General features: G+C 29.9%; 1 protein-coding gene across 1 annotated transcript in view; it reads right to left on the minus strand.

Annotated features, from left to right (window-relative positions):
• Positions 1–13,473, minus strand: part of LOC122509961 (probable DNA mismatch repair protein Msh6) — a 79,262-nt gene that overhangs the window by 13,877 nt on the left and 51,912 nt on the right. Inside the window, exons 12-16 of the mRNA XM_043624314.1 lie at positions 10,891–10,988; positions 9,209–9,364; positions 6,353–6,510; positions 5,963–6,051; positions 5,466–5,756 (exon numbers count right to left, since the gene is read on the minus strand). Coding sequence (XP_043480249.1) covers positions 5,466–5,756; positions 5,963–6,051; positions 6,353–6,510; positions 9,209–9,364; positions 10,891–10,988 — 792 coding nt within the window. The remainder of the gene's footprint in view (positions 1–5,465; positions 5,757–5,962; positions 6,052–6,352; positions 6,511–9,208; positions 9,365–10,890; positions 10,989–13,473) is intronic.

Below are 13,473 nucleotides of genomic sequence, written 5' to 3' on the forward strand. Positions count from 1 at the left end.
TGGGGCAGTGAAATAATATATGACGTAAATCCTCTCGACTAGAGTCACAAGACATGCAATGATTTAATGAAGGTAGAGCTAATTTCTTTTTGTCATAATATAAAAACTTTGAAAAATTGTTCATAAGTCTAATCTGAGCAAAGCATCTTTTCGATTCCAGATCAAGTCTATTGACAAGGTATTTTTGTGTACCCCGCTCGTGAGGAAGCTGAGGCCAAATCTGAAGATTGCTCGATTGTATGCGAGCCCTGTTGTCTTTATTGACAAGATATTTTTTATATTTATTTATAATTAAATCCGTATTGGCCGCAAGTTCCTCCAGCGACGCTTCCACCCATAGATTCTTCAATTCGCACCTTTCGAAGAATTGACTCAATTTGCCAAACCAATTCGAAGAAGAGGATCCGTTTCTCGCTCTCGCTTTGTCCATAAGGCGGAGCAGGCATTGTTTGGGGTACCGTGAATCAGACATACTATTAACTTTTTTAATCCAATTCAATGCCCTCTCAAACACCAGACATGACATCGAGAGCGATCCCGTTTCCATCCGAACTGCATAGGCCGGTGTGCATCGCGGCAGCATAAGATTTTTAAAAAAAGCCTGTGACATTTTGTCGAGAAGATCCTCATACTCAAGGCCCCAAACCTGAATCCCATAATATGCCGAACTCCTCACCAAACCCGAGTATAGTTTCGAATACGTCGACCAGGAATCAGCCCTGGTGGCGTAAATAATGCGCATTGATGCACCGATCGCAGAGTTGGCAGAACTAATCGCGCTCTGAGCCGCTTCTCTAAATGAACATTGATCAGTGAATGTGACTCCCAAGTACGAATATTCCCTCTGAACCTCTATTTTAGATTTATCTACTTTGAAAGATTTAAATCGTTTTACAGAGTTATTGCCTCCCTTATGAAACACCACAATTTTCGTCTTGTCTACATTTATATTCAGATGATTTTGTTTACAATAAGAAACCAGCGCATTCAATTTCCTTACAAGCTCAACTGGTGTGTCCGAAAGCAGGACCAAATCGTCCGCATATGCCAGGACAAGAACTTCCATAAGACTATTAATTGAAAGCCCTCTACAACCCTTTTCCAGAAGAAATTGCTCGAGATCGCAGATGAGCATACTAAATAGAAGCGGGCTCAAAACTTCGCCTTGTAAGACACCTAGTGTGACCTTCACGAAGTCTGTGTTTTCCCCATTATTTCTAATACATGTGTATGCTTTATTATAAAAATCTCTTATAATGTTAATCATCTTGGTGCTCACTCCCTGGCTACTTAATTTAAACCACAATCGATTATGGACTACAGATGGGAATGCACTCTTAAAGTCTATGAATGCTGCATATACTGCTCTTTTCGGATAGCTGAGATGCAATTCAGTTACGGCTTCAAGTGTGAATAAGTTATCTATACATCCTCTACCCCTTCTGAATCCCGACTGGAATTCCGGTAGTACACCACTAAGCTCCGCCCATGTAGACAAACGCTCACCAAGGATTTGCGTGAAGATCTTCGCAATACAATTTATCAATGAGATAGTTCTATAATTATTTACACAGGATAGATCCCCTTTCTTTGGGAGCATAACAGTAATCATTTTACCCCAACTAATAGGAATTGTTTCAGATGTTAGTATTTTATTAAATAAATCCTCCAAGTATACTATCCAGTTTTCTGGTAAACATTTGTAAAAGCTATAATCGATGCCATCAATTCCCGGTGATTTTGATTTTTTACATTTTTTCAAACTAACTAAAATTTCCTCGTAGGAAATATAACTATCCATGATGGGATGGGCGGAGCCAAGTAGCGAAACCTCAGAAGGGGCAGTACGGGGGAAACAGTCAGAGAAATACTCATACCAAGAGTGAATATCTATATCGCAAGCATTTGACGTCCTTTTCCGAAATCTACCGACGATGTTCCAAAACACTTTCGAATTTTTCGCGGCTGCCAACTCGTCTGTAATGCGCTTCTCAAATAACATTTTTTTATTTCTTAACCACTTCACTGGCAGGGCGTTCCAAATGGCGTTCCACGCGCCGAGGCCCAGACTGGTAAAAACACCGAAATGGCGTTCCTAATAAAACTTTATTTTTTAAGAGTGTACACTACTTTTAACTTCTACAAAGCAATATTTCTATAGTTTAGACATCAGGGAACAATATTATCACAATAAAAATTTCAATTTTTGAGATTTTCAATGTTTCTTCGAACGTTGAAATACTCAATTTTTACCACTTTTCAACAAATGGCGTTCCACTTTCTTTCAATTTTTACGCAGTAAAACTCATATTTTTTATTTAAAAAAATGTATTAATATACAATTATATAATAATATAATGCATTAATTATAATAATAATTATAACAATAATAGTAATTGTTATTATTAATAATTATTATATTTTATTTATCAATTATTTATATTTATTTTTTATTTATTACATTATTATTATTATAATATAATATTGTATATAAATACATTATTTTTAAATAAAAAATATGAGTTTTACTGCGTAAAAATTGAAAAAAAGTGGAACGCCATTTGTTAAAAAGTGGTAAAAATTGAGTATTTCAACGTTCAAAGAAACATTAAAAATCTCAAAAACTGAAACTTTTATTGTGATAATCTTGTTACCTGATGTCTAAACTATAGAAATATTGCTTTGTAGAAGTTAAAAGTAGTGTACACTCTTAAAAAATAAAGTTTTATTAGGAACGCCATTTCGGTGTTTTTGCCAGTCTGGGCCCCGGCGCGTGGAACGCCATTTGGAACGCCCTGCCAGTGAAGTGGTTAAAAGATTCTTGTATGAATTGCGTTGATTATTATAATATTCTTTATTTAGGTGCTGAAAATTATTCGTTTTCATTAATACATAACATTTCTTAAGGTTCTTTTTTGCGTTGTAACAATCAGTATCGTACCACGGTTTCCCTCTGTCAACGATGCCCGATTTATAGACAAAAGTTTTTACAAATCCTAAAGAATGTGCTACCTTTACTATTGTTGACGTTAAATTATCGTTTAAAAAATCAATATCTGAAGTAACTATTGCAATTTCGTCACGCTGCCTCATGCACTTTTTAAAGTTTTCTATTTCTTCAAAATTGAATTCTAATTTAGTTTGCACGTTTGCCGGGAGCGATTTGACAGAATTAATAAAAACATCCTGCAGAGAAACACAGATGGGAAAATGATCGGACAGAGTTGACAGTTTCAATACTTTAAAATCCTCAATTATGTCTATACAATCAAGCGAGCACCACAACAAATCAATAACACTATTTCCGCAGGTGCTTGAGAATGTAAAGTTTGCTGATGAATCATGCGTTGACCTACCATTACACACAAAGAATTCGTTTTGCTCCATGAAATTGACCAACTGCAAACCCTTTTTATTGAGACTTTATCCCTTGAATATCTTACATGCGTTAAGTTATTATTATTATTAAAAATATGCTCGTCTAAAATATTAAAATTTGCTATACGGCAATTAAAATCTCCGCCTAGAAAAAACGGGCACTCAGAATACGATCTGCGAACAGATGACAATATAGGCCCAAGATTCTATGAAAAAATTCTGCCGTGTCCGCAGTCGGGGCGAGATAAACCATGCCTAACAGAAAAGAAGTAAACTGTGACTTTACCTTGATTATGAGCATCTCACTTGTACTAACCAAAAGTTTTGCCGCATACAGTTTTTTACTTAATATAACTGCAATACCACCCTTCCGTCTGCCTCTTGTCGCATCTCTTACTCCTAACGATTGCAGTATCAAAAAGTCACTCGAGAAAAATTTGCTGACCAAGTTGCCAGACGAAGACCACGTCTCGTAAATGCACAGAATATCCCCCCTGCAAAAGTAATTCCGAAGATCCACTATATTTGAATATCCGTGTACATTCCAAAAGTAAATTTTTACATTGGAGGGAAATCTTTCCTGTGTTGAACTCTGATCCTTTGTTGATGAACAACCTTCCGTACCATGAACATCCGAACATTGTGATGATCGCTGCTATTTAACTGTAGGTAATTGGGAACGTTGTGATTTTGGCCTCACTTGAGGGGAACCCTCCTGTATCAGAAACTGATCCAATAGTTTAGAACGTGCTTCTGCCTTGCGCACTAATTTCTTTTTCCGATCTTCCTTCTTTGTCCCTGAGGGGGGAGTGTTATAAATATCCGCTGTATCTTTATGATGCGACTTAGTGGAAGGCTTGTTAAGTTCCATGATGTAATTTTCAAGGTCTTTCAACTGTATCGTTTTTTTATTGACGATTAGAGAGTCCTTTTTTACTTTTACTTCTAGTCCTTTTTCTTTTATAATTTTAGCACAGCTGAGAAGTTTCCTCCTGCATTCCCTATCCTCCGGTGAACGATCATTTGCAACCGATAGACCAATATCATGAAAATCCTTGACTTTCTCGAAAATAGCCTTGACCCAGCGAAAAGCGATAAACTTAACTAGAATTGGTCTGTTTTCCTTATTATCTTTACCGAGTCTGAAAGCGTCTGCGATAGCAAGGTCAGGTATAATAATATTTAACTTCAGAAATACACCTGCTACTGTCGAAATTAAATTCGTATCATTCTGTTGATTTTCTTCCAAATTGAAAATCACTATATTATTTCTCCTTTCCGCTCGCTTCAGGTAACTCATTTCCGCATTTATTTTGGAAATTTTATTTGTAACACTCCTAATTCCTTCAGCGGTCTCCTCGGATAATTTGCATGATGAATGCACTTCCCTTTTTAACTGTTCGTGCGAAGAGGTCAGTGATTTTATTTGTTGCGAGATACCTTCCAAAGCTTTTTTAAGATCTGGATCCATATTTAATCACGGCAAGCAAAATTACACACTGAGTAACACACGATAAACACGGTTCAAAAAGAGAAAGAGAAAAAAATACAGATACAATTATTCACGAATACTTATAAGGCTGGTGAGCGAATGAAGAACGCTAACACCGAGCAAAACAAAAACACGTCCGAACAGAACAACGTCTCAGACGGGACTCGTCGAAAGAATTCAATGATTGTAAAATATAGTTTATAAAAATATAAAGTTCTTTATAAGAATTACATTTTAAAAAATATTCAATTATTCAATAAATTACTTATTTTTGTATTTAAATAATTAAATTCTCATATAACTATCTAATAAGAATTGATTTAAAATTGAATTTCAGTTAAAATTTTTAGTTAATAATTGAATATTTCAACTTTTAAAAATTATTAAAATCCAAAAGATTTTTAAATTGAAATCTTTGAAAATTGTAATTGTCGTAAAACTGTAATTATATTAAAATTTGAATTAAAGTTTTGAATAATTTTATTAAAAAATTTGGACAAAAAATGAATTAACGAGTACGAAGCCTACAGCGAGTTGAAATAAAGCAGTTAGATAAAATTAAATTTAAAAAAGAAGAAGATAATGAAAAACTTACTTTTGTTTCGTCTGTATAATATCTTTTAAATCCCTTCCGCTGTGATTGAAGTTCATAACTTGAGTTGACTTTCTTTATTTGAGAATCGGGAACTTCTAGTTGAAAACGCTTACGATCAGTACCGACATATGTTACCTTGACTCCAAAGAATTTTTTCTGCTGCTCCAAATATTTAGCACAATCCTTTTCGACATGAGCGAGTTCTTCCAGAACTGTGTCGTATTCTGTATCCACGCCCTTCTTTGGCACGATAGAACCAATTTTTTTAGCTTCTTCGTGATCAAACGCCGTCTATTCATGTGAACAGAAAATTTCATTATTATTAAGTTTCTTTTCCCAATTTCGGGAAACCTTTAATTTAGCAGCTTAATTACCAGAATAATAATTATATTATTTATTATAAAAAAGTCTAATTATAACTTTTTAAGAATTACGACTATCCTTAGGTATTAAGGATAAGTAAAACCAAATGTACATAATGGCAAATATCGACAAACCTTAAAGTACTCGAGAGTTTTCCTCAATTCTGGAAAATCACCTTCAGGCTCAACGACTGTGCAGTGTTTAATTAGATCGCTCTTGAATTCTTAAACACAACAAAATTTTATTTTTAAAATCAGCTTTACAAAGTAAAATAATTTATATAAATAGATTTCAATTTTGCTTAACTAATTTTTTTTAATAATCATAGTTCATTTACGATATAGGAAAAAGTTAATTTAAATCTATGGAAATAAAAAAATTAAGATTAAATTAAGATTTGAAAAAAAAATTAATTAAATTATGTTGTTGATTTATTGAATTGAAGGTTCATTAGAATATTGTAATCAATTTTTGCACACCCATAAAAAATTTTTAAAAAATGATTTAAAAATTTGAGACAGTACCATCGAAAAACTGAATGATCTTCAAAATTTGTTCAAATCCTTCAAGGACGGTAATAAAATCAACAATCTTTCTCTTTGTATATATAGGTCCCTCGAACATTATAGCTCTTCCATCGGGGTGATTGTACATTTTTTTGTGATTTCCTTGAGCGTGAATTCTGCGTAAGACAAAAAACAATTTCGCATTATAGAAAACTCAATAACAATACATAATATTATATAAATATTTGTAACTAACATACATCTTTCAATAATGTGCAAAAGGAAAGAATGCGTAAAATGAATTATTTTCAAAAAATTTTAATACATTTTTTCAAAGAACTCTAAATTAAACAATTTTTTATATTTAAATTTGAAGTTTATAAACTTTTTTCATCCATTTGTCTTTTTAAAAGAAATGCAAGTTAGTGATTTTAAAAAAAGTGTAGTAACATGAATAAATTTTTGAAAAGAAAAATTTGAATTTTTTACGAAAATTAAATTCATTTATTTTTAATGTAATTTTAATAAAATTTCATGAAAGAATTCAATTTTTTTTATTTTTACTTTTTAATAATATTTTTGAAAAAACTAGAATAATTTCTAAAATTTTAATTAATCCTTCGAAACAATTCAATTTTTTAAAAAATTTTAATGAAATTTTTTGAAAAAATTCAATTATTTTCTAAAATTTTAATTAATCCTTCGAAACAATTTAATTTTTTTGATAAGTAGTGTAACGAAGTGTTTCGTTACTTACTCTTCCTAATTTGCCATGTGTAGGAGAAGCATTTTCAGAGTTTAGAGAGTCGTTTGTTTGTCTGTTTCTTGTCATAGGTCTGTCTCGTTTGTTGTCAAGGCTCTTGTATATTTCTTTCGTATCAGCGTGTGAGGAGCTGTGGTTTTCGTGAAATCAGAATTTAAATGTTTCTGCGCATGATTAATTGTCAGCGTACGTGACATGGCCAGCGACCCTTTCCAAGTTTCTTTCAGGTGCCGTTCCGTGGGGATAACAAGAAGGGTTCTTCCGAAAATTGCGAAGGAAAAACAAGGAAGCGATTTGATAACGAGGAAGCCTACTGGGGATAATCAGATGGTTCGACCCTAACACTTACTTGCGGGTTTCCGAGAAGTCGTGACGCGGTTTTTGACGAGTGTCAGAATCGAGAGATAATTTGAGAGTTTGATTTATTATTAATAAATAGTTATTGTTTGTTAACTCTGTGATTTAATGTGTTTTGCGTTCATTGTGGACCGGAGGAGAGTGCCAGAGAGTAGAGAATATTGGTAGCGTCTCAACGGTCGTGTTTGAAAAGTTCGTTTGGTTGTTCGTTGTCCAGTTGACCGGTTTGCATCACGGCATCGCCTTGGAAGAATTCTCCGATGAGATTTTGTGTTTTTTGAGGACGCTGTAGTTGCGAGTAGCTGAGTGTTTCTTGGACGGAATTCGATGCAAATGTTTCGGGTTGAATATTTAAATATATTAATTTGATTCATCAGTAAATCCTAACGTCACAGTAGTAAAATTCAACACAAGAATAAAATTACTTTTTATATATAATGAAATTCTTCTTAGGAATTCAAATATTTTCCACACAAATTTAATAAACTTCAATAATCAAATATTTAATTATAATTATTAACAGACGCAATTATTTTGAAAAGTTGAAAAAAATTCTTTAATTCAATTATTTTCAAAATTCTCAGTTAAAATTATTCAAAAAACTACATTATTTAAAAAAACACTTAAAGAAATTCTTTAAAACAATTTATTTATTTACAAAACTTTAATAAAATTGTTTAAAAAAATTTAACTTTCTATCAATAAAATTGCAATAAAATTTTTAATAAAATTCTAAGAATTTAATACGATTAAATACGAACTACCATTATTTTAAAAACTTGAAATAAATTAACATCAAATTAAATTACTTTCAAAAATTTCAATTGAAATACGAACTTTTGTCCTCAAAAAAAAAAAAAAAAAAAATTGTCAAATTACAACAATTGGTATTAATGTAGAACTAATTTCGGGCACTAAACCTTTATTTCTCTTATTTTAATACCTAAAAATGGATTTAATTTAAAACTTCTTTGTTCTAATTTGACAACTTTTTTTTTACAAGAAATTAAATTTTTATTCATTAAAACAAATTTAAGATACTTAGTTTTAAATAATTATCAAAATTTATTTTTAAATTAGACTTGTTTTTACATTTTTATGACTTTTGACAATAACAATGACAAATATAATACTAGAATAAAAAAATTAATAGAACATAATTTACCCTGTGAAAATTAAATTAAGTTGGATATTATACTAAAAGAATTGTATTTTGTTTCAAGATATGACAAAAAGTCGTTCAATCCGAGGACAACTGTTTTTTGCAGTAATAAAAAATCATTAAAACATTAAAAAATACCTAATTAATTAATTGATTCAAATTAAAATTTATTTCACTTAATTCATTAAAACAGATTTAGAAGATTAAACTTTAAATGCTTTCAAAAATTAATTTTTGAGTTAGACTTATTTTTGCATTTTTATGAATTTCGACAATAACAAAGTTTCTGTAGTAAATCAGGGAAAACGCAAGAAAAAGTAAATTTGTGGCAACAAAAGAAAACAAACAACTTCTCGACTTTTTTTCTGCCTTAAAGTTGATACGAGGTCTGTATAATTATAAATTAATTTTTTTGTTCTAAAAATTGTTGAAAAAGTTGTTTTTTATTAAAAAATATTGAACCATTAAAAGCGTTCAAGAATTGTATAGCATCTAGAAGAATGTAACATCTACATTTTTTGGAATAATTCAAGTGCACTTTATCAGTATGTCTTGCACTATTAATGTAAAGAAAAAAAAGGGAGAAACTCACTTGCTCAAAAGTCTCTCGAGATCAGGAAGAACGCTCATCATGGAACGTGCGTTTCGCACCTCGTCTATTCGCTCCATTAGCTCAGTAACTGCTTCTTGCCGCTGTATGATAACGACCTTCCGACAAGAAGGTCGACAAATCCACTCGCGAAGCAGTCTGCATAAGTGTAAAAAAAGCAATTGAAACTCAGATTACTATATAAATCACATACATCTACTTCTTTATACTTATAGTAATCATAACATATTCAGGGTGGCCACTTTTTTTGTAAAAAAAAATTCACGGTCATTTCCCGGTCATGAATTATTTCTCCCGGTCATAAATAATAACTCTGAAAATAAATTATTCCATGAAAGATTGAAAGAATTTCCTAATTATTAGACAAAACTTTGACTTTTTCCCAAACCCTAAAAATATTTTAGTTTACTCTAAAAATAATTTTGAACTTAGATAGATTTTTTGAAATAAATATTTAATTATTATCCATTATTTTTCCATATAGTAGGTATTCCAATTTCAAAAAAAAAATTCAAATTTCAAATCCTTTAAATTTGAATAATTTTTAAGAATTGCTACTGTAATTTATTAAAAATTATTTTCAAAATTTCAATTCAATTATATTCTAGAAATAACTAAAATATTTCTAAAATCCACTTGTTTACAAGACAATTTCATGAAATTTTGAATAATTTAAAAATTTTTCAATTAAATATTACATATTTATAAACATAACTAATTTGAAAAAATGTGAATAAAAATATTTTTAAAAACTAACTTAGTCAGAATTTTTAATTAAAATCTTTTAAAATTCAACTTTTCTAAAACTTCAATTTGAAATTTTTTAAAAGTCAATCTATAATAATATTAGTAATATTAATTTAACATTCTAAAATATAGAAAAATTTGCTTATGAATAATTGTAAAAAAACTAATTGATATTAATGAAAAATACGGTTTTTTAAAATTTATTTTCTAAGAAAAGAAATTTTATTTATTTTTATTTACTTTATTTATTATTCAAAAATTAATTTTTATAAATTTCGTATCACTTTTGTTCTAATTAGTTCAAATTTTTAATAATTCTTATTTGTTTTGTTATAATATTATTGCAAAAAAATTTTTAAATTGATTTATTTTTCACTATTTTATAGGATGTGAAATTTTTTCTCTTTGAAATTTTTTTGACAAATTTAATTAAAATTATATTTTGTTTAATTATTGTTAGAAATAGAAAGAATTTAAAATTAAATTTAATATTTTCTTTTTCTAAGTCTGTTACGTTGGACAACAAAATTCATAATTTTTTTATAAATTCTAGAAATTGAATATTTTTATAGTACTTTTTATAAAATTCTCTAACAAAATATAAATAGATTTCATAGAAGGTCATTCAATTTTTTTAATGAAATATAGTTAATACCTAAGTCTTAAAATAAATATTTCTATTTTTTCTCACAAAGTAATGTGTGTTTTTTAAAAAAAAATTGCAAAATCCCGGTCAAGATCAAAATTCACTGTCATTGCCCGGTTTTCCCGGTCCAGCGGCCACCCTGTATAATATTATACCATTATTTTATAAAGAAGTCAATTTACCTTTTACCTTTTAAATTACCATTTTAATCTGCACTTTTCAAATTTCAAAAATAATAAAATGGGTGTTATAATAAATATTATGATCTCACCTTTTGCCAAATGCTGTGCAACATCGATCAAGCGATTTCATGAGTGAACCTTCCCCGTCCAAAATTTTTAAATTATTGATGGTAATTGCATCTAGAACCTACAATTTTTAAATTCAGCTTACTTCATTTTAAAAATAGTCTTTCAAATAATTTTGCAAGAATTCAATTACAGATAAGAATCTGTAATACAAAATAAATATTTTAAAAAAGACAATAAAAAATGTTCTAAAGTTCTTGCATTAATATACAGTCGAACCTGGATAAGTGACATTTCAAGGGACCGTGAATTCTTTGTCACTTATAGAAGTTTTTCACTAATAGAGGTTTTCACTTATAGAGGTTGAAGAGCGGCCTCAGTCACTTATAGAGGTTCTCGCACTTACAGAGGTTTAAGCGTGCACTCTTTCACTCATAGAGGTTTAATCAATTACTGTTTACTTACTTCTATTGCCCAGTTAAATATTTATATGAGGAAAAGATTTTCACTTACAGAGGTTGGAGACATGCTCCTGTCACTTATAGAGGTCTACTTAAGAAAAATAATCACTAATAGAGGTTCAAGGAGCGCTTCATTCACTTATAGAGGTCTAGCAAAGAAAAAATATCGGTCACTTACAGATTCTCACTTATAGAGGTTTTTACATGGGAAAATGAAGGGACCTGACGATTGATGTCTCTAATAGAGGTTTTTCACTTATCCAGGTTTCACTTAGCCAGGTTCGAGTGTATAATAGATATAGTTTGTTTTCAATAATAGGTACATGAGTTCTTTATTACTTTTTTTCCGAACCAGAAATTTGGTAATAGGCCCTTTGCTAGCAACCCTTTTCTTGGAATTGAAGGGGGCCAACGTCCCTTTGAGTTGTACTTACCCTATTTGTCAGCTCAATACTCATTACCGAATGGTCATTTTCAACTCCCCGCCTTCTCCCAACCCAACAACCCATGAGACAAAATTCAATGGGGTGAAAACTTTGTGGTTTGTCAAGTGCGAGTACATATGGAGAAAAGAATTTAAATAAAAAATGTATTTCGATCAATTGTCCATTTGATCATTTATTTATTTGAACCAAATAAATGTTAACATGACCCAAATATTTTATTTTATCCCATCGAATAGTGCGTACAGTAAAATTATTAAATTAATTTTTGTTTTAATTGAATCAAAAATTAATTCCTTCAAATAAATTTATTTATTAGATTCCCAATTAATTATTTACCTGGCCCAAAGTAGATACACTACCGGCGGTAATTGTGCGACCACTACTTTTTTTGTGACTATTCAATAACTTTTAACTTGAAAAATATAACTAAAAATTTTAACTTTTTATTTTCAATAAACTGATAAAATTCTGAAAAAATGACACCTTAACAAAAAAAATATTAATATTTTATATTAATATATTTAACAGAAACCCCATTTTCAGTGAGTATTTTTTTATGAAATTGAGATTCTTTACCAGATGTTAAATAAGTTATTGAAAAATTAACATTTCTTTGTCGTAAAGTTTATTGAAAATAAAAAAGAAAAAAATTTAGTTATTATATTTTTCAAGTTAAAAGTTATTTAATAGTCATCCAATAAGTAGGAGTCGCACAATTACACTGAGAAAACATTATATTCGAGTCAAGTAAAAAAATAATTTTAGGTGACTTTGTTTAATTGAAATTAGCGAGGGGGTATTTTCTAAGAAAAATGGTGTACACAGTAATCCCTATTACGCACATTACGGCTAATAATATTGTAGTATTTTGGATGAAATAAATAATCAAATTCAGTTATAAGTACATAATATTTACTTTAAATAAATAAATAATGCACATGAAACGAAATGAAAAATTTTCATTAATTTACAAGAATAAAAAATTATAAAGCAAACGAGAACATTGTTTTAAATCATGAAACACTTGAAGCATTTAAAATCGAGTTTAATGTACATAAAAATTATTTTCCTCTCCCGTGCAGAAAAGTGTCTGGTGAAACTATATACGAGATAGAAACTGTACCGCAAACATCTCGTAAAGCTAGTCACGTAAAACTATACCGAAATGGTCTACATTCTGTATAGTTTCACTACATTAACTGCTTTACATTGGGATACGGTCTAGAATTTGTATAGTTTCACTACATTAACTACTTCATATTGTAGATCTAGATCAATTCTGCCTAGTGAAACTTCACAATCATAATCTGCAAGTAATTTCTTTATGTTTATAATATTATTATTATTATTATTTACATATTGTAATTAATAATGTTATTAAGTATATAGTTAATTAATTATTTGATAAATTGAACTATGCAAATAACAATACTATTACACGATATTACTTACTATTACACAGCTATTACTCGGTAATACGCTATATTACTGACTATTACGCACCATTACGGGTATTACATACCTATTACCAGGAACGTGTACACTCCAATACGCAAGAAAATACCCCCTCGGAAATTAGTTTGTAAGCTTAATCCCAATATATAGAAAATATCTACTGCTTTGATACAAAAATAATATTTTAAAGGAGAAAGAAGTTAACAATTTTTCCGAATCAATCTCACAAATAAATCTCTTAAAT

Source organism: Leptopilina heterotoma, unplaced genomic scaffold (assembly GCF_015476425.1).
Source record: "Leptopilina heterotoma isolate Lh14 unplaced genomic scaffold, ASM1547642v1 Lhet_65, whole genome shotgun sequence".
In the NCBI taxonomy this organism is placed as follows: domain Eukaryota; kingdom Metazoa; phylum Arthropoda; class Insecta; order Hymenoptera; family Figitidae; genus Leptopilina; species Leptopilina heterotoma.